Source organism: Bos indicus, chromosome 21 (genome assembly GCF_029378745.1).
Source record: "Bos indicus isolate NIAB-ARS_2022 breed Sahiwal x Tharparkar chromosome 21, NIAB-ARS_B.indTharparkar_mat_pri_1.0, whole genome shotgun sequence".
In the NCBI taxonomy this organism is placed as follows: Eukaryota; Metazoa; Chordata; class Mammalia; order Artiodactyla; family Bovidae; genus Bos; species Bos indicus.
Genome location: NC_091780.1, coordinates 6,409,402 through 6,434,733, shown reverse-complemented (window position 1 = coordinate 6,434,733; position 25,332 = coordinate 6,409,402). Strand labels below are relative to the sequence as shown.

The 25,332-nt window shown below is 40.0% G+C and overlaps 1 protein-coding gene across 2 annotated transcripts in view; it reads right to left on the bottom strand.

Moving 5' to 3' along the window:
• CERS3 (ceramide synthase 3) overlaps positions 1-25,332 on the bottom strand; it is a 169,978-nt gene that overhangs the window by 102,422 nt on the left and 42,224 nt on the right. For both annotated transcript variants that reach the window (XM_070775012.1, XM_070775011.1), the window contains exons 3-4: positions 19,204-19,321; positions 11,738-11,856 (exon numbers count right to left, since the gene is read on the bottom strand). In XM_070775012.1, the coding sequence (XP_070631113.1) occupies positions 11,738-11,856; positions 19,204-19,321 (237 nt within the window). The remainder of the gene's footprint in view (positions 1-11,737; positions 11,857-19,203; positions 19,322-25,332) is intronic.

Sequence of the window (25,332 nt, the reverse complement as noted above, 5' to 3'; positions counted from 1 at the left end):
TGAAACTCTCTTGCTTTTTGATGATCCAATGGATTTGGAAATTTGATCTCTGGTTCCTCTGCCTTTTCTAAATCCAGCTTGAACATATAGAAGTTCACGGTTCACATACTGTTGAAGCCTGGCTTGGAGAATTTTGAGCATTACTTTGCTAGCGTGTGAAATAAGTGCAATTGTGCGGTAGTTGGAACATTCTTTGGCATTGCCTTTCTTTGGGACTGGAATGAAAACTGACCTGTTTGATAATTCTGTTATCTAATTACTCACTTCATCCAAATTTAATCCCAGTGAAAAGGTTTCTATGTGGCTAGACTTTAGTCGTGTTTCTGAAAAGCACATTTTAAAAGAATATTTTTTTCTCATGTATGGAGAGGGAACTATACAGATTAAGAGACACTTAAAAGACCAATTGTAATGCACAGGTCTTATTTAGATCCTGATTCAAATAAACAAACTACAAAGAAAAGTATAAGACAATCAAGGAAATTTGAATACTGATTGAATATTTGCTGCTATTAAGTACATTTTTAAGGTATGACAATATCTAAAATGGGCTTCCCAGGTGGCATACTGGTAAAGAATATGCCTGCCAATGCAGGAGATTCAACAGATGTGGGTTTGACCTCTGGGTCGGGAAGATCAACTGGAGGAGGAAATGGCAATCCGCTCAAGTAGTCTTGCCTGGGAAATCCCATGGACAGAGGAGCCTGGTAGACTACAGTCCATGGAGTCACAAAGAGTCAGACATGACTGAGCACACACACTCACACACACAATATCTAAAACAGTTCTTATCACTTAGAGATACATACTAAAATACTTACAAATGAATCATACAATGTCTGATATTTGCTTCAAATGTGATCTTCAATAGTAACTGGAGGAAGGTGATCACAAGGTACAAACTTCTAGTTATTACTTAAATTGGTACTGTGAATGTAATGTATAACATGATGACTGTATTTACACTGCTATATGGTATATTTGAGAGTTGTTAACAAAGTACGTTCAAAAAGTTTTCATCACAAGGAAATTCTTTCTTCTTTTTCCTTTATGTATCTATGAGACGACAGATGTTAACTAAAATGACTGTGGTAATCATTTCACAACATTTGTAAGTTAAGTCATTATACTGTACACTTTAAATTTATACAGTGCTGTATGTTAAATATATCACAATAAAATTGAAAGAAAAATATCCACATCCAAAAAATATGGTAACAGAGAGAAGTGGATGGGGGCAGAGATGACACAGGACAGCCTTGAGTTGATAATTATTAAATTTGGTGATGAATACATAGCATACAGAGCTTATTAAGCCAGTCTTCCTACTTTTTGTATATATTGTGTGTGTTTATCTGTGTGTGTGTGTGTGTGTGTGTGTGTGTGTGTGTATTAGTCACTTAGTCATGTCCAACTCTTTGTAAGTCCATGGACTCTAGCCAACCAGGCTCCTCTGTCCATGGGATTCTTCAGGTAAGAATACTGGAGTGTGTTCCCCTGCCCTCCTCCAGAGAATCTTCCCAACCCAGGGATCAAACCCAGGTCACCCACACTGTGGGCAGATTCTTCACCATTTGAACTACCTGGGATGTTCTGAATATGTTTACTACTTTGCTGGGCTGGATAAAGCACAAGCTGGAATCAAGATTGCCAGGAGAAATATCAATAACCTCAGATATGCAGATGACACCACCCTTATGGCAGAAAGTGAAGAGGAACTAAAGAGCCTCTTGATGAAAGTGAAAGTGGAGAGTAAAAAAGTTGGCTTAAAGCTCAACATTCAGAAAATGAAGATCATGGCATCTGGTCCCATCACTTCATGGGAAATAGATGGGGAAACAGTGGAAACAGTGGCTGACTTTATTTTGGGGGGCTCCAAAATCACTGCAGATGGTGACTGCAGCCATGAAATTAAAAGACGCTTACTCCTTGGAAGGAAAGTTATGACCAACCTAGATAGCATATTCAAAAGCAGAGACATTACTTTGCCAACAAAGGTTCATCTAGTCAAGGCTATGGTTTTTCCTATGGTCATGTATGGATGTGAGAGTTGGACTGTGAAGAAAGCTGAGCACTGAAGAATTGATGCTTTTGAGCTGTGGTGTTGGAGAGGACTCTTGAGAGTCCCTTGGACTGCAAGGAGATGCAACCAGTCCATCCTAAAGGAGATCAGTCCTGGGTGTTCATTGGAAGGACTGATGTTGAAGCTGAAACTCCAATACTCTGGCCACCTGATGAAAAGAGCTGACTCATTTGAAAAGACCCTGAAGCTGGGAAAGATTGAGGGCAGGAGGAGAAGGGGACGACAGAGGATAAGATGGTTGGGTGGTTATACTGATGCCAGTGACTTTGGAATGAGTTTGGGTAGGCTCTGGGAATTGGTGATGGACAGGGAGGCCTAGTATGATGCAGTCCATGGGAACACAAAGAGTTGGACACGAATGAGCAACTGAACTGAACTAAACTGGAGGCCATTCCTCAGTTCACACAGCCAAGCAGTGACACAGTCAAGTCAGTAACATAGGTCTTTGAACCCTGAATCCAGTAGTGTTTCCGGAAAACTGTCACTGCTTCTGAGCTACATGATGGTTTTCCTTCATTGCTTGTTTTGATTAAGGAAAAATGTAGGGTTCAATTACTCAGAAAGTTGAACCACAAAGTGAGCCAGTTGAGACTTGTTCCCACTTGTTTCATTTACCGCTGGTTCAACAAAGCCACGTGCTTAAATGTAGAGAGCATTTCCTTGATCCTTAATTATTTTGGCCAAACAAGAAGTACAAAAATAAGATGATGAGATCTGTCAGGCCCAAAGGAAGCCATAAGTGTGGTGGCATATCTCGTATCATTTGTGTCTCAAACATGTATTGATATCTTAATCTTGTTTCAGGAACCATGCTAAGCATACTTGTGTGAGGCCATATTTTCTTCTTTACAACAAGCTTATGAAGTAGCTCCTTTTGTGGGTTGTTGCTTGGTTCTCACAACGACACTAAAAGGTAGATGAGATGAAGACTAAAGAATGCTAAACTTGAGAGAGATCACATAATTCACTCAAGACTGTATAGTAAAAATCAGTATTGTTGTTCAGTCACTAAGTCATGTCCGACTCTGCAACTCCATGGACTGCAGCACGCCAGGCTTCCCTGTCCACTATCTCCCAGAGTCTGCCCAAATTCATGTCCATTGAGTCGGTGATACCCTCCAACCATCTCATCCTCTGCCTCCCGCTTCTCCTTTTGTCTTCAATCTTTCCCAGCATCAGGATCTTTTCCAATGAGTCAGCTTGCTGCATCAGATGGCCGAAGTATTAGAGCTTCAGCATCAGTCCTTCCAATGAATATTCAGGTTTGATTTCTTTTAGGATTGAATGGTTTGATCTCCTTGCAGTCCAAAGGAGTGTCAAGGGATTTCTCCAGAACCACAATTCAAAAGCATAAATTCTTTGGTGTTCAGTCTTCTTTATGGTCCAACTCTCACATCCATACATGACAGATGGAAAAAACGTAGCTTTGACTATACGGACCTTTGTTGGCAAAATAATGTCGCTGCTTTTTAATATACTGTCTAGGTTTGGCATGGCTTTCTTTCCAAGTAGCAAGCATCTTTTAATTTCATGGCTGCAGTCACCATCCATAGTGATACTGGAACCCAAGAAAATAAAATCTGTCCCAATCAGATGCAAAAGTAAAATCCAAGCTTCACATGCTCCCGGACCAGCCCTATCAGGTCTATTACACTATTTCAGGAGTTCTCAAAGTCAGGGATCTCTGACTTCAAACACTTTCACAATGATAATGAAATGTTATTTGTCTTATTTCTTACTCTCATTTCCTCGCAAGCGTCCAGTGGCATTTCCCAGAGGCTACATGTTCTGTGATGGTATCATTGCTCTGATAGCTGATGACATATGTGCTTGTGTAATCTTATATTTTAATTTCCATTTCGAGTACAGTGGACATCAATAGGTATAACTCACACAAGCAGATGCACTTTGGGATCTGTAATAGTTTTTAAGAGAAGAAAGGGGTCCTGAAACCAAAAACCTTGGGAGCTGCTCTGCTTCACTAATTGTGAAGCAATTGACTAATTGTGCTTCACTAATTTTCCTTGCTTCAGATGAACCTAAGGCAGTAAAATGTCCTTTTTTCCAGGAATGGCTGAGACAAACATAATTGTGAGGGATGAAAAAAACCTCTTGGAAAAAAACAAATTCACTTGTTAGACAAAGATGGCAAAGCTGAAAGATGAAGGCCTGCTGAGTGAGGTCAGGGAGGAGCTGGACAGCGGGAACTTGGGCGACATGAGACAGGACAGACATGGTTCTCCATGGTGGCAGGGCAGGATGGAGAAGGCGGTGGACCTGCCCAGTGGCCAGCTGGGCAAGTGGCGGTCCACCCAGCAAGAGAGTGCCTCCCACCAGCACAAGACACACCAGGTACTTGGAAATTGTGTGTGTGCATGCTTAGTCATGTTGGACTCCTTGTGACAGCATGGACTATAGCCTGCCAGGCTCCTTTATCCATGAAACTTTCCAGGCAAGAATATTGGAGCAGGTTGCTATTCCTCTTCCTCTTCACCCCAAGGACTGAACCTGCATCTCTTATGTCTCCTGCAAGCTACCCCTCGCCTAAGGTCAGGGGCGGCGACCAAGACGAGCTACCCCACGCCCGAGGTCAGGAGGGGCAGCTGTGAGGAGATACCCCTTGTCCAAGGTAAGGAGCAGTAGCTGCACTTTGCTGGAGCAGCCCTGAAGAGATACCCCACATCCAAGGTAAGAGAAACCCAAGTAAGACGGTAGGTGTTGCAAGAGGGTATCAGAGGGCAGACACACTGAAACTATAATCACAGGAAACTAGCCAATCTGATCAAATGGACCACAGCCTTGTCTAACTCAATGAAACTAAGCGATGCCGTGTGGGGCCACCCAAGCCGGGCGGGTCATGGTGGAGAGGTCTGACAGAATGTGAGCCACTGGAGAAGGGAATGGCAAACCACTTCAGTATTCTTACCTTGAGAACCCCATGAACAGTATGAGAAGGCAAAATGACAGGATACTGAAAGGGGAACTCCCCGGGTTGGTAGGTGTCCAATATGCTACTGGAGATCAGAGGAGAAACAGCTCCAGAAAGAATGAAGGGATGGAGCCAAAGCAAAAACAATACCCAGTTGTGGATGTGACTGGTGATAGAAGCAAGGTCCAATGCTGTAAACAGCAATATTGTATATGAACCTGGAATTGGAAGTGGTCAAACAGGAGATGGCAAGAGTGAACATAGACATTCTAGGAATCAGCGAACTAAAATGGACTGGAATGGGTGAATTTAACTCAAATGACCATTATATCTATTACTGTGGGCAAGAATCCCTTAGAAGAAATGGGAGTAGCCATCATGGTCAACAAAAGAGTCTGAAATGCAGTACTTGGATGCAATCTCAAAAACAATAGAATGATCTCTTCGTTTCCAAGGCAAACCATTCAATACTGGGGTAATCCAAGACTATGCCCTAACCAGCAACGCTAAAGAAGCTGAAGTTGAACGGTTCAATGAAGACCTACAAGACCTTTTAGAACTAACACCCCCAAAAGATGTCCTTTTCATTATAGGGGATTGGAATGCAAAAGTAGGAAGTTAAGAAACACCTAGGGTAACAGGCAAATTTGGCCTTGGAGTTAGGAATGAAGCAGGGCAAAGGCTCATAGAGTTTTGCCAAGAGAAAGCACTGGTCATAACAAACACTCTCTTCCAACAACACGAGAGAAGACTCTACACATGGACATCACCAGAAGGTCAACACCGAAATCAGATTGATTATATTCTTTGCAGCCAAAGATGGAGAAGCTCTATACAGTCAGTAAAAACAAGACCAGGAGCTGACTGTGGCTCAGATCATGAACTCCTTATTGCCAAATTCAGACTTAAATTGAAGACAGTGGGGAAAACCACTAGACCATTCAGGTATGACCTAAATGCAATCCCTTATGATTATACAATGGAAGTGAGAAATAGATTTAAGGGACTAGATCTGATAGACAGAGTGCCTGATGAACTATGGATGGAGGTTCGTGACACTGTACAGGAGACAGGGATCAAGACCATTCCCATGGAAAAGAAATGCAAAAAAGCAAAATGGCTGTCTGGTGAGACCTTAAAAATAGCTGTGAACAGAAGAGAAGCGAAAAGCAAAGGAGAAAAGGAAAGATATAAGCATCTGAATCCAGAGTACCAAAGAATAGCAAGGAGAGATAAGAAAGCCTTCCTCAGCGATCAATGCAAAGAAATAGGGGAAAACAACAGAATGGGAAAGACTAGAGATCTCTTCAAGAAAATCAGAGATACCAAGGGAACATTTCATGCAAAGATGGGCTCAATAAAGGACAGAAATGGTATGGACCTAACAGAAGCAGAAGATTTTAAGAAGAGGTGGCAAGAATACACAGAAGAACTGTACAAAAAAGAGCTTCACGACCCAGATAATCACTATGGTGTGATCACTGACCTAGAGCCAGACATTCTGGAATGTGAAGTCAAGTGGGCCTTAGAAAGCATCACTACGAACAAAGCTAGTGGAGGTGATGGAATTGCAGTTGAGCTATTTCAAATCCTGGAAGATGATGCTGTGAAAGTGCTGTACTCAATATGCCAGCAAATTTGGAACACTCAGCAGTGGCCACAGGACTGGAAAAGGTCAGTTTTCATTCCAATCCCAAAGAAAGGCAATGCCAAACAATGTTCAAACTACCGCACAATTGCACTCATCTCACACGCTAGTAAAGTAGTGCTAAAAATTCTGCAAGCCAGGCTTCAGCAATACGTGAACTGTGAACTTCCAGATGTTCAAGCTGGTTTTAGAAAAGGCAGAGGAACCAGAGATCAAATTTCCAACATCTGCTGGATCATCGAAAAAGCAAGAGAGTTCCAGAAAAACATCTACTTCTGCTTTATTAACTATACCAAAGCCTTTGACTGTGTGGATCACAATAAACTGTGGAAAATTCTGAAGAAGATGGGAATATACCAGACCACCTGACCTGCCTCTTAAGAAACCTGTATGCAGGTCAGGAAGCAACAGTTAGAACTGGACATGGAACAATAGACTGGTTCCAAATAGGAAAAGGAGTACATCAAGGCTGTATATTGTCACCTTGCTTCTTTAACTTCTATGCAGAGTACATCATGAGAAATGCTGGGTTGGAAGAAGCACAGGCTGGAATCAAGATTGCTGGGAGAAATATCAATAACCTCAGATATGCAAATGACACCATACTTATGGCAGAAAGTAAAGAGGAACTAAAGAGCCTCTTGATGAAAGTGAAAGAGGAGAGTGAAAAAGTTGGCTTAAAGCTCAACATTCAGAAAATGAAGATCATGGCATCTGGTCCCATCACTTCACGGGAAATACATGGGAAACAGTGGAAACAGTGTCAGACTTTATTTTGGGGGGCTCCAAAATCACAGCAGATGGTGATTGCAGCCATGAAATTAAAAGACGCTTACTCCTTGGAAGAAAAATTATGACAAACCTAGATAGTATATTGAAAAGCAGAGATATTACCTTGCCAACAAAGCTCGGACTAGTCAAGGCTGTGGTTTTTCCAGTGGTCATGTATGGATGTGAGAGTTGGACTGTGAAGAAAGCTGAGTGCCAAAGAATTGATGCTTTTGAACTGTGGTATTGGAGAAGACTCTTGGGAGTCCCTCGGGCTGCAAGGAGATCCAACCAGTCCATCCTAGAGGAGATCAGTCCTGGATGTTCATTGGAAGGACTGATGCTGAGGCTGAAACTCCGATACTTTGGCCACCTCATGCGAAGAGTTGATGCATTGGTAAAGACTCTGATGCTGGGAGGGATTGGGGACAGGAAGAGAAGGGGACGACAGAGGATAAGATGGCTGGATGGCATCACTGACTCGATGGACATGAGTTTGAGTGAACTCCGGAGTTGGTGATGGACAGGGAGGCCTGGCGTGGTGTGATTCATGGGGTCACAAAGAGTCAGATACGACTGAGTGACTGAACTGAACTGAAGTTTCCTGAGACTTCTAAAATGCCTGGGGCTAGGTATGTCTTGCTATGTTTCCTGTAGCACATCTCATAGATGAGGGAAAAAAGTGCGGTCCCTACACAATTAAAGAGCTTTGCATTTTGCTTTAATTTATTTATTTGATCCATAATAACTTTTAATAGTTCACTGACATAGGAAATTTGTGAATTCCTATGTCCTGCTAAACAATAAGGTAAAGCTTAAATTTTATTTGTGGGTTCACTTCAGTCTCCTAAATACACTGTACTGCTTCTTGTCTTTGCCTTACTTAAAATATGCTGCCCTCAAATCACGCTTTCTTTTCTTGTGGAAATCTGACCCATCCCTCAAGGTCCAGCTTGTGCCTGACCTCTAGAAAGCTTTTGTCTAGTGTATCCAGCCCTGCTGACCCCATCTCCTCTGAATGTGCAGAGTACATCTGAACATGACGATAGACTGTGTGCCATATATAGACTATGTGCAGACCGTGTGCTATGGTCTGGATGGAATGGAACGACAGATGTTGTAGTTTCATAAGTGATAGTGTTATCTCCCTGATTAGTTGCTTTGGGCCAGTGACATACTTTCCACTTCTACTTCCCTCTTAAAATCTACATGTCCACAGGGTCTAGGATAGTTCCACATACTATGAAGATGGTCCACACAACCCTCTGCATTGCCTGATGATTGATAATGGCAACTCATAATTCCCTTCCCTAACCTGAAATTTGTGGCTGACTCTTGGTGGACTCACTGACAGCCAGACTCCCAATGTTGGACTCTTCTGACCCAGTTACTTGACATGTGGGGGCCCCTGCTTCTGAGAGGTCAGCATTAGGTAGCAGGGGCCACACAGGAGTCAGAATATCTGAGGGCAATTAGATATGTGCAGTTTCTCATTTCTCAAACAAGGCTAGCCCCACTTGCCCTGACTTCCCCACACTGTGAGAGGCAGGAAGGATCAAACCAAGATTATTTACAAACTGTAAGGCACTATGATTTATAAGAAATTACCATACTCCTTCACTGGAATATGATTCAGCTCTGGGAGAGACATAGTCCCTGCTTGGTACTTTATTTAAGATAAAGAGTCATTTGCTAGAGAGGATAAATGATAACAGAAAAACAGGAAGATATAAAGTGAAACCAGTTTCACTTTGTAGTTTTTTGTAGTGATCGTCAAGAGAGATTCACCTGGGCCAAGCTGACATAGTGGCAACCCAATATTAACTAATCTCGCAAGGGCTAAAACTCAGAGATAAACAGAAAACAAACCAGGTCATACACCTCCAGCTACTGTGGGAAAGGCAACAGTAAGCCCATGATGAGAAAAAAAAAAAAGTTTATTGCCGGGAGCCAGTATGGGAGCTCCCATCCATGACAAAGGTCATGCGAAGAGGATCTGACATGCAAAGGCGAATCAGAACTCGAGAGGCCCCCTGGACCTGCCCGAGCATCTACCCCAAAACCAAAATCTGTCTGTTTTACTATTTCACGACTTTCACCAACTCTTCTGACATTAACGGGGGGCTATCCCCAACCACCTTTCTCTGAAGAAAATCAACTTAGAGCTCTAGTTAATAAGTCTCCTGGGCATAATAGGAGTGTTTCAATTCAAACCCCTCTGATGACTTTCTAGCTTGCCTGACAGGTTTGTTCGGACTCCTGCAGCTACGCATGTGATTGCTCACAGCCTCCCAACCATGAGAGGCACAGGAAGCTTAAGATATTCTAACAATGCAGAGCTTCTCAGAGAATTAAAATTGTTAGAATAGAACTAGTAGAGGATTTCTTTCTTGAGCTAATGCTTGCTGCCAAGTTTCCACATCCCTTACCTACTGTGTCCCTGGGAGTGTATTGATTAATATAGTTGGTATATAGAAATGTAAGTAGTAGCTTTAATGTTTGTAACCTTGGACCCTTGAGTTAATTCTTTTCTTGTTATAGCCCACCACACTTTTGCCCCATAGGAATGCAACTTTATCTAATGCTTTCGGAGGGTGGCACCTGACTTTAGAATAATCACCTTTAGAGAAAATAAGTTTTCTGATTGACTAACCATTATTTAGAAGAAAGGGTCATAAAATGTTAACAGGCCTGCTGGCCAGAAGATGATGTAAATCACCTAAAGCCTTTGCATATGATAAGTTTGCAGAAAGAAAGCCTGGCTTCTATATAGAGTCAAGGACTGCTGACCTTGCATGATTCTACACCCCTTATTATCCTTAATGCACAACTTGAGGTATAAAAGCTACTTTGGAAAATAAAGTTGTGGGCCATGCTCATCAAGCTTGGTCTCCCATGTCGTTCTTTCTTGTTTCCTTTTCTCTCCTTTTCTTCTCTGTTCTTCCTTCAGGATGACTAATTTGGAGTGCAGGGGCCCTCTGAGACCACTTATTTGCCCCAGCTTCTAAGACCCACTCGAGAAGGTGCCTAAGGTGGGGCACTTTCCGTGATTTGAGAGGGCGCCTGTGGCCTCCGTGGTCAGTGCAAACCTGATATCATAGGTTTTATTGGCTTTCTGTGTAAACCAATTAGTTCATGCCTCTGATCTCTCTGCTGTGCTATCCTTTTCGCCAAAGCCATCCTCCCGAGGGAATCCATGGATCCAACCGGGGCTGGACCCCAGCAGTTTATCTCGAAGACACTATGAAGAATTGATCTGTGCCTCTAAATATACATCACCAGTCTCACAGTTGAATTACTGTACTCAGGAATGTATAGGTAGTTAAAGAAAGTCATTTAAGTTTAGCCTCTCACAGGTTTGATTTCTTTGAGAGTCTTATACCAAATCCCTATCTGGTGATTTGATAATTTGATAATTTGGTGATTTGATACCAAATCCCCATCAAAACAAATCTGATGAAAGTCATTAGGCAATCTTAGGACCTTAAGAAATAGGCAAAATGAAAGAATGCTATTGGTATGTAGAATTTGGCATCACACACAACCCAACTAATATTTATTGGTCTGGATGTAAAGAAGAACAACAAAGTAATAGCAATGACCTAGACCCTCGTTTTGGCACAGGTGTCAGTTTTTGCCACCAAGGGAGTGACCTAAAGTACTATAATACTCTGAAGAAGAGGAAAAAGCAGAATTTTAATAAAGCCAAAAATAAGTGTGATACAGTCACACTGCCCTCGGAATGTATCTGAAGTAGCCAGCTATGCAAAAACTCTATGTGGTGCCCAGTCCATCCAGACCTCCTGCTAAACTGGTGGGGAAACCGAGAGGAACTGTTGTCCAGTCCACAAGCAGGAGTAGGGTAAGAGTCAAGTTGAGACAGAAAGAAGTCCTCTCCACCAGTACTGAGAGAAGAGGACAGCGCCCTCTCAGACCTTCTCCGCTCTTATAATGTGACAGAATAACTACAGTGTGATTGGAAACAGGCGATAGTCTGGTGAGCAGGGCCAAGTGCTACCCTAGAAAAGATAAACACCAGTTAAGACATTTTTATGATTTTTCTGGACTTCAAGATAAGTATATAATATATCTCCTGTTTAACTGAGACAGCTCATATCTTACCTTGTTTGATAAAGAAGGAAAGTGAAGCACAAGAGGTGGATGAGTGGCTAGTATCAAACTCTTGATTGGTAAGTGATAGAGCAGGCTCAAACCCTTCTGCTGCTGCAACCTCAGGATTCTTTCTGAGATGACTTTTCTGCTCCATACAAAATGGTACCATTTGAAAAGTTTTAACTATCCTTCTTACCAAGATTCCTGGAATTTCTTCATCCTGCAAGGCCTATCTTGATTCTGCCGTCTCCTAAACCATCTTTCAACCTGGCGCTCTGTCAAGTTACACTTCTTTGCCAGTCCATAAATATCAGTCTGAAAGGGGATGAAACAAATGAGTGAGTGCTTAAGAGCAGAGTAGGCTGGCTTGCAAGCAAGAGACACTGAGACCGAGTTACAAGCATTTGTGGAGATGAGAGAGACTCTGCATTAAACCTTGGGCCAGTGCATTTACCCCTTTTGTTCATGGAATCACACACACCCATCCCAAAACAGAGAGAATGTTAATTCCCAGAAAACTCAGTTGCTAAGAAAGACCAATTCTCCATAAGTTGGTAGCAACCCATACATTCAAGTTCCATACATGGCTTACTTCTTCAGCCAATTTTATTTAGGGCCTCCTAGGTTCCACGTAGAGTAGTATAGTTTAAGATGTTAATCAAACCCAATCTCTGTATTTTTTCCTGTGAGAAAAATGGGACTCCAAGAGTTTTAACAGCTTGTCCAAGACCTAAAACTAGTAGCAAAGTGAGGATATGACCTTAGGCTCCTGCCCTTTCTGTCATTTCATACAATGTTTCTAATAGGTCCAAAACTTTCACATTTAATCATATGCACAGCCCATTTTGGAGAAGGAAATGGCAACCCACTCCAGTATTCTTGCCTGGAGATACCATGGACAGATGAGCCTGGCTGGCTACAGTCTACAGGGTTGCACAGAGTCAGACATGACTTAGCGACTAAACAACAACAGCCGCATGTTTTAAACCAACCTTAAATAATTCCAATTGTAAAAAATAAGGATTGCAGATTATAATAATGATGACTGCTTCTCTTCTGGAAGGCAGAAGTTGCAGGTTATGGTTTACAATTGAAAACAATGTGGATGATAGATTTGCTCAAAGATAACAAATGTGAAGTTCTCCCAGGGCCAAACAAGAACCCCAAATGACTGACAGAAGCAGCTCTGCTTCCTAGTGGTATTTTAAGCTGCGTTCTTTCAACACGGGCATGTTTTATATGCTAGACCTACAGTACTTTCCACTTCCACAAGGAAATAAGCTCTGTAATTTTTTTGAGATACCAGTCTTCTTGATCTCTCAGTTTGCAATGCTGAGTACAAGAAATATTTCAGTTTACTCCTAACTTAATGCATGTTCAGTAGCTTCAGTCGTATCTGACCAGGCCCCTCTGTCCATGGGATTCTCCAGGCAAGAACACTGGAGTGGTTGCCATTCCCTTCTCCAGGGGATCTTCCCGACCCAGAGATAACCGCAAGCTTATTACTTAATCTGAAGAGAAAGAAAGCAAAACAAAATATAGACAAGACATATTATATTGTTTCCCTGTAAACTGTCATCTCTAATACTATTATTTTACAGGCCAAGGTTTCACCTCCTGTTCTATGTTGTTTTGGTTTGTTTTTGTGTTTTTGATGGCCCTAAATTGGCAGCTATTCATGGGTGAGTATTTTCTGCAGGCATTGTGCTTGGCACCGAAGATCTGAATGAACAAGATTAGCATTTATGGGGCCTCCCCTTCATGAGGTAAAGTCTGTCTGGTAAGGAAGTCAGAAAATGCAACAAAGAATTCTAATAAATTATGATGAGCACTGAAAGAGGGGAAGGTCAGGGTACCATGGGACCTAACTTCATGTAGGCAATTCCTGGAAGTTATACTTATGCTAAACCCTGAAAAATGTCCCAAGAAGGAGAAGCTGAAGAAGGGAAGTGTCCTGGCAGCATGTGAGGTCCTCTGGGGATGAGAGCACAGAGGAGCTGGGAGTACTCAAAGGACAGAAAGAGGTCTTACAGGGTAGAAACATACAGACAGGTGAGGAGGAAAGATGTGGTCAGGGCCACCGACCGCAAGGAGGACCTTGCCTGGAATTATCTGAATTTATCTTCAAAATGTGTGCATTTTGAAGGCTTCCTCTTGCAGTGTGTAAAGTATGAAGCACCAGGAATGAGTGGAGGTGGAGACAGTGTTTACTTTGCCCTATTATCCCTGACCTCTCTCAATGAGGTCCGCACGGCAAGGACCTCACACTCCAGATGGGACAAGTCTGGAGGTCTGATTCCACTCTCCCAGGCAGCACCAAACTTGTCACAGCCCTATCGCAGGAGGAGAGAACACGGAAGGTTTTGAGGCAACAGAATGCAGTAGGAATGGAAGGGAACTAAAAACAGAAGATTGAGTTCTGCTACTTCCTAGCTCTGCAGCCTTGAGCTGTGTACTCTGACCCACTGTGGAAAATGGGGCATTGACAATGAGTGGTTGCCTCTTGTCTTGTGGGAATGATTTAGGATCTTGGGGCTCTATCTAATCATCTATCATGTGCTACATCAATGCTAGAGATTATGGCTGAACACAGAAAGGAGACCATAGACTGAAAATCATTTCAAAAAATATATTCCTCTACTCCTAAAATAACTTGTAAGCTTGAATAGATTCCCCCAAACAGAAGATATAATTCAAATCCTACTGCTTGCTCCATAGCAGAACATATTCTGAAACGCAGCAGCGCTATATTCTGTACCCTCTGAGACTGAAGGGCTCTGGGTCCAACTTGATTGTTTTAAAAGTTTTATTCATTTGATCATTCACAAATGTTTACTGAGCCTCTACTCACTAGTGCCAGTCCCTATTCTAGGCACTGGAGATTCAGCACAAGTCCCTGTTCTCACACTAGAATTTTCCCAGATCTGAGAACAATACAATTTTACTACCTCATCATTTCTACAGATACCTGATGAATAAATGCATCTAGAAGATGGTAATCAAACATGATTTGAAGCATTTTTCCTGATTAGGAGCACAGATGAATCTAATTCAAAATCTTGACAACACTGGCCTCATATATCTACAATATTATTGGGATAGAAGTCCTCTTGCAAACAGAAGTCTTTAGTAGTATTTTGTTATTAATATATGAAACAAACATTTATTGAACACCTGCTAGGTACAGAAAGTTGTGTTAAGATATTATGGGAATACCAACAAGCATACTTGGGAAACTACTGATGTTCCCTTGGGATAATTAATGTTGGGAAGATATATTTGAGAACGTTCCTGTAGAAGTCTACATGATAGGTATAACATATGAATAATAAGAGCTGACCTTGACTGTGTGCCAGGCAGTATTCTAAGTACTCAATTCAATCCCTGAATTGAGAGTCCTATGAGGTAACTGCTGTTAACACACTCAGTTCACAGAGGTGGACACTGAGGCAGAGGGGTTAATCTGCTCACCTTCACATACAGTCTGTTCTCACAATTCGTGTTTTTAGCCTGGACACTACAGAGAATGTGTCTGTGGAAGGGAAAGGCTCTCAGACAGAACCTAGAAGAGAAGCTGCTGCTGCTGCTAAGTCGCTTCAGTCGTGTCCAACTCTGTGCGACCCCATAGATGGCAGCCCACCAGGCTCCCCCGTCCCTGGGATTCTCCAGGCAAGAACACTGGAGTGGGTTGACATTTCCTTCTCCAATGCATGAAAGTGAACAGTGAAAGTGAAGTCGCTCAGTCGTGTCCTACTCTTAGCGACCCCATGGACTGCAGCCTACCAGGCTCCTCCGTCCATGGGATTTTCCAGGCAAGAGTACTGGAGTGGGTTGCCATTGCCTTCTCCAGAAGAGAAGCAGTGTGGCCTAAAATGGAGCCATAAGGCCTGGCTACTTGATGCAAAAACCAACTCTCTGGGACCATAGAGGAGCCACTCAACCTCTTTGTCTATCACATGTCTCACCCATAAAATAAAGTGGACTAGAGAGCTACAGAGCCTTTTGCTCTAAACATGTTTGAATCCATGGTTGAGACAAGCTAGCAACCTGGAATGCCTCTATGGACCCTTCTCCAACTATGGACCACAATACCTGCTATATGTCAGTCTTACGTTTTCTTTAAATTACCTTTCAGAACTACACATTCATTTGTTCTGCAATAGTTCTCATTGTGTTCTTGCAGAGGAAATGGGCTAGTTAATAAGTTCTGCTGTTCTTTCATTTTACCAACAGTAGGAAAAATGATCCGTTGGCCAGAGCTATTGGTATGTTATCATGATTCTCTCTTTGAATTTCATCTTGAAATTGTCATGGAGATACACATAGAGAGAGACGTACAGATATATAAACAGTGGGCACACAGCTGCACATACACAGTCACAAAGAAGTGTGTGAAACACAGAACAAAACTCTCAGTGGCAGTTCACATGTATAGCTTTTTGGACCTCATCAATACCATGTTATATCCTCTGTGCTAACCAGCATAGAATTGATACTGTGTATCTGAAATGTTTTTGTTTTTTTGGTGCAGTCTGTAGCAGCTGAAGAAGAATCCTCGATTTGTGTCTTCAGTTGTCTTAATAAAGTCACGTTACATACCTGTATTACCACTGCAGTGCCCTGTGACTACGGACTTGAAATACTTTGTTAGAGGTGATACCCACCCATTCCTTGAACCAGCACAATTTTTTTAGTCTTCCTAGCAACTTGTCTTACCTCAGCTATAAATTAAGCAAAAATGCTGTCTATGTGACATTGGCCAAGCTAATGTGTGGGAATATTGTGGTATCATTTTGTTTCCACATCTGAAATCACTATTAAGTCATCTACTTTGCCTTCTTCTACTATATTCTATCTTCCTAAGTTCTAGTACTTTTATTCTACGGGCATTTTACTGGCCAACTTGTTGTCATCTTGATCTGTTATACAAATACTACCTTGATTTTGTAATCTATGCACAATATAAATTAGATGTTTTGCTTATGTCCCTTCATTTTCATAGTTTAGTAGAGGAAGCTTTCTAACACTTGGGGGTTGATATATAACATTTCTTCTATTGCCTGATGCAAATGTCCAAATTATAACTTACTACCATACTGTATTGTCAACTGAACTAGAATAATTACTTACAAACATAGCTCCAGCCTCTGAAATACATTTTCAACATCCTGTACACAGTTAAAGACATCATGTAGGCATATTAGAAGCAGCACTTGACAGGGAGTCCCGGGCCAGGGTCCAGGTTTGGATTCAGCCATTAATTAGCTGCATGACCTAGGACAGGTCCTCTGTTGACCTTAGTTTCCTCATCTCAATGTGTAAAGAAGAAAGATGACCTAATCGCTAAATTTCTTTCAGCTTTTCTTCACTTTTCTTTGTCAGGTGGCTAATTTATCTTCATAGCTGAGAAATTTGATAAGAGCCAAATTTTCTACATAGACCTTGAGCCTCGGTATATACACCCATCATGACATATCAACAAGCTAAATGATACACGCCCATCAACATTGACTAAATCTGACCAAATGTTCTAAGCCCTTTTAATTGACTTTTTTGACAAAACTTCTTAAATAGAATTCTTTTGAAGTTCCTTTGACCTCTATCTAACTTTGGGGTGCTTCTGAGGGCCCCTGAAACATCCCAAAGAGAGATATTAAACTGTGTTTATTTGGTTAAAATACATGAAAAATATTATCAAATGAGTAATAAATCCTCTCATGTTATAATGTACTATAAATATTACCAATATAGATATCCTAGAAATTATATAGAGGTCTTAACATTCTGATATGTTCTGGTATTTTATGAAAAACCTGATGACTTCACTAAAGTTAACAAAGGACTGAATGAACCAGCAAATATGCTTATAACTTTTATGGTTTCTATCTGAAAAATTACAGGTTTGAATCTTGTGTTTCCCAGGAGTAGGGAAAACCTTCCTTTCAAACTAATTATGAAAATAGTTTGGTAAAATTATACGTTATAAACAAGACAATTATATTTTTTATCTGACTCCTTCAGAAATTTGAAACTCTTAGGTTTCCAGTAAGTTTATCAAATGAGTTAGGAAGGTTATCTCACTAACAGCTACAAAAATCTCAAGGAATTTTTGAGACCTTAAAAAGGGAAGAATTCACCTAGATTTGTTAGGCAAAATCTGTGATAAGCCTTTTGTGTGAGTTTCCCAGCCCTGTTTTATTTTAAAAGTTCAGTCTGAGACTCTATAAATGTTTCAGCAATATAAAAAGTCTATGATCAATTATGGTTATATAAATCATCAGACCAAAATTAGTGAGAACAGACCTATTTTGCAAACAAACTAGCTTTAATTTGGTTATATTTGATAAAAATGAGGGTAACTTTAGGGAGAAAAAGATGTTTCAATAACTGTTAAATCCCAGTTTTAAATAAATAAATAAATAAAATTATTCTCAGATAATAATTATTAGTTGTTCTCAGATAGAAACAAAGGATAATAAGGATTCTCTAAGAGAGTCCTAACTTTTCATAAACACAACTAAATAACTTCCCCTCTACAAAACGTAAAATGATGCTTAAGCATTATTATCACCAGAGGTAACAGCAGTATTTAGGTGAATGACTTCAGTCTTTTAGAGCAGGTAGAAATAAAGAACACACAGAGATGGCTTGTCAGACTGTCCTCTTTTTAGGAAAAAAAAAAAGGCACATACAGAAGCTGATGGCAGACAAGTTAGAGACAGTGCCGCTAGCCATGAATAATTCTGTACGTGATGCCTGGTGCTATGTGGTCAGATTTCAATATGCTCATTTGTGCAGGGAGCCCGCCAGACCAGTGACAGAAAGTGTCATAGAAGACGCAAGTGAATTCAGCAGACAAGTTCAGGACTTTAAAAATCTATCTATCCTAAAACCACATTAGTACATATTTTTGACTTAAAATTACTAGTGAGAGATGTCTGTATTTGTCGGAGAGAGTGTGCCACTTTTGGAGAAGTTTTTATTTCATCTCATTTAAATGTGGGGTATAATGAAACTAGACTTGCCTGGACACTACTATTTCTACATAACCTTTACGTTAAAGTCTTTTTCTGTGGTGTAAACATGCAGTGCACTGTAACATTTCATCAAGTACATCTTGTGTAGAGAAGAGAATTGTGATTCTCCTAAGGATTCCATCCCTGGGGAGTGGGCAGGAGCACAGACTATTTCTGAGTATTTTGAAGCCGTGGATAAAATAAAGGGTTATATTCAGGAAAGCCACCCCAAGGGACACTTTTGTAATGTGTGCCCTGTGTACTGACAGTGTCACAGTCATCAAAAGTGTCAGGTATGGGCTACTCTGCCTTAATAATGATCCATTTTCATTGGTATACTTTGTATATATCCTACCATTGAAAATTAAATTTTGATCTTTATACCCAAATTGTCAGTGTTCAACACTAGTTAAATGTTACTTTATATCATTATAAATGTATTTTTTATATTGTATATTATTATTGTGTCACTTTATATTATGCTCAGAATGCTTTATAACTTATCAACAGAGGAAAAAATCCAAATGAAACAAATTATTTGCTGCTCAACTGAAACTAACTTTTTGCATAGATGAGGTAAGCAACAGATGATGGAAATATTAAGAAAGGAGATTTTAAAATCCCAAAACAAAGAATTCGTACTTACTTGAGATGGTTTCTTTGTGGAATGTTTGAAAAAATTCTCTAAAACAGAATTTGGTATAATCTTCTTTCGAACTTCCTCTTTAATGCCAAATGTTTTTGCTAGAGGTGAAGCAATAAACCTATGAAAATGTAAACAAAAGAAAGAGTCAGAAATGGCTGAGAAACTAACACTTGCTTTTCAAGTTCAAAATCTGAGACTGAATCCACAATGTCCTCAGCAAAGTCAAGCTGTAACTTTAGATTCCAAATGAAAGATAAGTCATTAGACTACCTAGAGCCAAAATCTGCCTTACAGAAATTCAAAGAGCAAAATTTGAGATTTTTATACAAGCAATAACTTAAAATACAAAATACACTTGACTAAACATATGGAGGTGAGGGGTGCTAACAGTGCAGTGAAAATCCTCCTCATATAGCTTATAGTCAGCCCCTAGGTAAGTGGTTCCTCCGTATTCAAGGTTTTACATCCATGGGTTCAACCAACCGTAGATTTAGCACTGTAGTATTTACTACTGTAAAAAATCTGCTTACAAGTGGACCCTGCAGTTCAAACCCTTGTTGTTCAAGGGTCAACTGTACTTGAAGTGAAATGAAGTGAAGTGAAGTCGCTCAGCCGTGTCCAACTCTTTGCAACCCCGTGGACTATAACCCACCAAGCTCCTCCGTCCATGGGATTCTCCAGGCAAGAATACTGGAGCGGGTTGCCATTTCCTTCTCCAGGGGATCTTCCCAACCAGGGATTGAACCCAGGTCTCCTGCATTGCAGGCAGATGCTTTAACCTCTGAGCCATAAACTCAAATACATTTATATGTAATATCCAGGAACCAAGATAAACCATTCTATTTAGTTTCATTTTTAAGACTACTAAAGATTAAGATAAATGTTTTGTTATTATTTTCTTTGGTGATATTACCTTAAAGAAATTATTATGTCCCCTATTTAAAGTTCTAACTAATGAAAAATAGCATGACTCTTGAGTAAATACTTAACAATGGGATTGATAGGTTGTATGGCAAGTATACACTTAACTTTATAAGAACTTAGTGAATGTTTTCCAAAGCGTCTATACTATTTTACATTTCCATCAATAATGTGCCAGAATTCCAGTTATTCCATATCTCTGCCAGTAGTTGGTATTGCCAGTCTTTTTAATTTTAGCAATTCTACTGGGTGTGTAGTGGCTTTTATTGATTTTATATTCTAATTTCTATTATTTCTTAATTTCTGCTTGTTATAAATTCAGTTTGCTTTTTTCCCTGGTTTATTAAGGTAGAAGGTTAGATTACTGATTTGAGATCTTTTTTCTTTTTAAATATATGTGGTTATAGCTATAAATGTCCTAGTAAGCACTGCTTTTGCTGAATCCCATAAGTTTTGGTATGGTGCTTTCTTTTTCATTCATCTTATAGGATTTTCTAGTTTACCTGTGATTTCTCTTCTGACCCATAGGTTATTAGAAGTATACTGTTTAATTTCCATATATTTGCTGATTTCTCTCTTTTTTAAAATTTTATTTTATTTTTAAACTTTACAATATTGTATTAGTTTTGCCAAATATCGAAATGAATCCACCACAGGTATTCATTTGTTCCGCATCCTGAACACTCCTCCCTCCTCCCTCCCCATACCATCCCTCTGGGGGATGTCCCAGTGCCCCAGCCCCAAGCATCCAGTATCGTTCCTTCTGTTATGGACTTCTAATTTCATTCAATAGTGGTCAGAAAACATACCTTGTATGATTTCCATCCTCTCACTTTTATTGAGATTAGTTTTAAGGCCTAACACATGGTCTATTCTGGAGAATGTTCCTCGTGCACATGAGAAGAATGTGTATTCTGCTGTTATTGGTGATGTGCTCTACAGATGTGTTAGGTTTAGTTCAGTTATAACACTGATCGAGTCTATTTCTTTGTTGATTTTCTGCCTAGTTGTTCTATCCATTATTGAAAATGGGGTATTGAAGTTTACAACTATTATTGTTGAATTGTTTATTTCTCCTTTCAATTCTGTTTGCTTCATGTTTTGGGGACTATGTTGCTAGGTACATATACGTTTATAATTGTTATATCATCTTGATATGTTTACCCTTTTATAGTATAAAATATCCTTTGTTTCCAGCAACTATTTAAAGGATGTTAAACTGTCTGGTATTAGTATAGCCAAGGACAGAGGAGCCTGGAGGGCTGCAGTCCATGGAGTCGCAAAGAAACGGACACAACTTAGTAACTAAACAACAACGATAAAGTATAGCCATCCCAGCTCTCTTTTGGTTATTGCTAGCATGATATATTGGAGAAGGCAATGGCATCCCACTCCAGTACTCTTGCCTGGAAAATCCCACGGAGGGAGGAGTCTGGTAGGCTGCAGTCCGTGGGGTCACTAGGAGTTGGACACGACTGAGCGACTTTCCTTTCACTTTTCACTTTCATGCACTGGAGAAGGAAATGGCAACCCACCCCAGTGTTCTTGCCTGGAGAATCCCAGGGACGGGGGAGCCTGGTGGGCTGCCGTCTATGGGTTCGCACAGCGTTGGACACGACTGAAGTGACTTAGCTTAGCTTAGCATGATATATATTTTTTCATTCTTTCACTTTCAACCTATTTATGTCTTTGAACTTAAAGTGAGTCTTTCATAGAAATTATATATTTGGATCATATATTAATATTTCTATCCAGTCCTCCTATCTATGTCTTTTAGTTGGAGTATTTATTTCATTTACATTTAATGTAAATTACACTTAATTACTGATAAAACAGGATTTATATCTGCCACTTTGCTACTTACTTTCTATACAGCTTATGATTTTTTGTTTCTCTATCCTTCCATTATTATCTTCTCTGTGTTAAACAGATATTTTCTAGTGTATTCTTTTAATTCCTTCTCTTTTTTTATTATTTTTAAAAATCATCTTCTTAGTGGTTCATCTCGGGATTACCTAGGGATTATAATTAACATCTTAATTTATAATTTTCTAATTCATATTAATAGTAAAACAGTTTAAGCACTATACAAAACTCCATTACCTCCCCTCTCTGCACTGCTACTGTCATATAAATTATGTACTTATAAATTGTGTTCTCATCAACAGACATTTATGATTATTACTTTATGCAGCTGTCTTTCAAATCAGATAGGAGTAAAACATATTACCAAAAAAATGCATTTATTCTTTTTATTTCTTATGTGGGTCCTTTATTGGTGCTGTTTATTTCTTCATGTGGATTCAAGTTACTGTCTGCATCCTCTGCTTTCAGTCAGTAGAACTCCCTTTAGTATTTCTCATAGGGCAGGTCTGCTTAGCAACAAATTCTTCCAGTTTTTGCTTATCTGGAAATGTCTTATTTTCTCTCATTTTGAAGGATAATTTTGCTTGGTTGACAGTTTTTTTTTCTTGTTATTTGTCCTCCTACTGCCTTTGGCTTCCACGGTTGCTGATGAGAAATCAACTCAATCTTATCACAGATCACTGTTATGTGATAATATGCTTCTCTCTCCTTGCTTTCAAGATTCTATCTTTCAACAGTTTGCTTATGATATATCTACATATGAATTTCTTTAATTAAGCTTATTCCTCTTGGAGTTTGGTTAGCTTCCCAAATTACAGATTAATGTGTGTCATCAGATTTGGGGAAATTTTAGCCACTTATTTCTTCAAATATTTTCTATCCTGTTCATTTCCTCCTCTTCTTCTGGAATTCCCATTATATATATGTTGTTATGCTTCATCAGGGCCCACAGGTCTCTGAGGCTCTTCATTTTTCTGTATTCTTTTTATTTTCTGTTCCTTAGACTGCTGACTCTTTCTTCTCCCTGCCCAAAAATGCTGTTAAGGCCCTCCAGTGAATTTTTAATATGAGTTATTATACTTAACAAGTCCCAAATTTCTATTTGATTTCTTTTTATAATCTATAATTTTATCTCTTTACTGATATTCTTAAGTTAGTGAGACATTTCTTTCCTTAGTTTTTAAGCATGGTTTTCACTAGTTCTTTGAACATTTTCAAAATAGTTGACTTAAAGTCTTGTCTAATAAGTTTAACATCCAGGCTTTGTAGGTGACACACTCAGTTGACTGCTGGTTTTTTTCCCTGTGTATGAGCTATACTTTCTTATTTTGTTGCATGTCATAATTTTTGCTTAAAAGTAGACATGCTTACTAATATAATGTGGCAACTCTGGAAATCAGAATATCCCCCTCTTCAGAGTTTATTGTTGTTCGTGCTGTTTGTTGTTGTCCATTTGTTTTTTACTTTTAAAATCCGATCTGTAAAGTCTATATTCTTTATGTGTGAGCACTAAAGTCTTTATTAGGTTAGCTTAGTGGTCTACTAACAACTAGACAGAGATGTCCTTAAATGTCTGGAACCAATAAATCTTCCAGTGTTTGCTAAGGGGCTCGTGTACACTTCAGGGCACACCTTTAACACTCAACCAGGCAGTGGACAACTTTGCCTTAGCCTTCACTTCCTGTTTGCAAAAGCCTTAAGGTCATCCAGAGGTGAGAGCTTTGGACTCACTTCTAGATCATACTTCTTGATCATGTGGGTTGCCCTGAGCATGGCCAAAGCTCTACAAATTCAAGTGGCCTTATAACTTCCAAGAGTATGTCAGAGCTTTTCAAAATGCCCTATGGACATATTTCCCAGCTTGTCTTTTAAAAAGGAAAGCTTTTTGTTTATTGTTTGACCCATTAATTATGCACTACCCTCAGTTCAGTTCAGTTCAGTTCAGTCACTCAGTTGTGTCCAACTCTTTGCCATCCCATGGACTGCAACACACCAGGCTTCCCTGGCCATCACCACATCCTGGAGCTTCCTCAAATTCATGTCCATAAACTCAGTGATGTCATTCAACCATCTCAGCCCCTGTTGTCCCCTTCTTCTCCTGCCTTCAGTCTTTCCCAGCATCAAGGTCTTTTCCAATGAGTCAGCTTCCCATCAGGTAGCCAAAGTATTGGACCTTCAGCTTCAGCATCAGTCCTTCCAATGAATATTCAGGACTGATTTCCTTTAGAATAGACTGGTTGGATCTCCTTGCAGTCCAAGGGACTCTCAAGAGTCTTCTCCAACATCAGAGTTCAAAAGCATCAATTCTTTGGTGCTCTGCTTTCTTTATAGTCCAGCTCTCACATCCATACATGACTACTGGAAAAACCATAGCTTTGACTAGACAGACCTTTCTCGGCAAAGTAATGTCTCTGCTGTCTAGGCTGGTCATAGCTTGGAGCCCAAGAAAATTAAGTCTGTCACTGTTACCACTGTTTCCCCATCTATTTCCCATGAAATGATGGGACCAGATGCCATGATCTTAGTTTTCTGAATGTCGAGTTTTAAGCCAACTTTCTCATTCTCCTCTTTTACTTTCACCAAGAGGCTCTTTAGTTCATCTTCACTTTCTGCCATAAGGGTGGTGTCATCTACATATCTGAGGTTACTGATATTTCTCCTGGCAATCATAATTACAGCTTGGGCTTCATCCAGCCTGACATTTCACATGATGTACTCTGCACAGAAGTTAAATACGCAGGGCAACAATATACAGCCTTGTTGTACTCCTTTCCTAATTTGGAACCAGTCTGTTGTTCCATGTCCTGTTCTAACTGTTACTTGTTGACCTACATACAGATTTCTCAGGAGGCAGGAACAGTGGTTTGGTATTCCCATCTCTTCAAGAATTTTCCAGTTTGTTGTGATCCACACAGTCAAAGACTTTGGTGTAATCAATAAAGCAGATGTAGATGTTTTTCTGGAACTCTCTTGGTTTTTGATGATCCAATGGATATTGGCAATTTGATCTCTGGTTCCTCTGCCTTTTCTAAATGCAACTCGAACATCTGGAAGTTCATGGGTCATGTACTGTTGAAGGCTGGCTTGGGCAATTTTGAGCATTACTTTCTAGCATGTGAGACGAGTACAACTGTGCGGTAGTTTGAACATTCTTCGGCATTGCCTTTCTTTGGGATTGGAATGAAAACTGACTTTTTCCAGTCCTGTAGCCGCTGCTGAGTTTTCCAAATTTGCTGGAATATTGAGTGCAGCACTTTCACAGCATCATTTTTCAGGATTTGAAATAGCTCAACTGGAATTCCATCACCTCTACTGGCTTTGTTCATAGTGATGCTTCCTAAG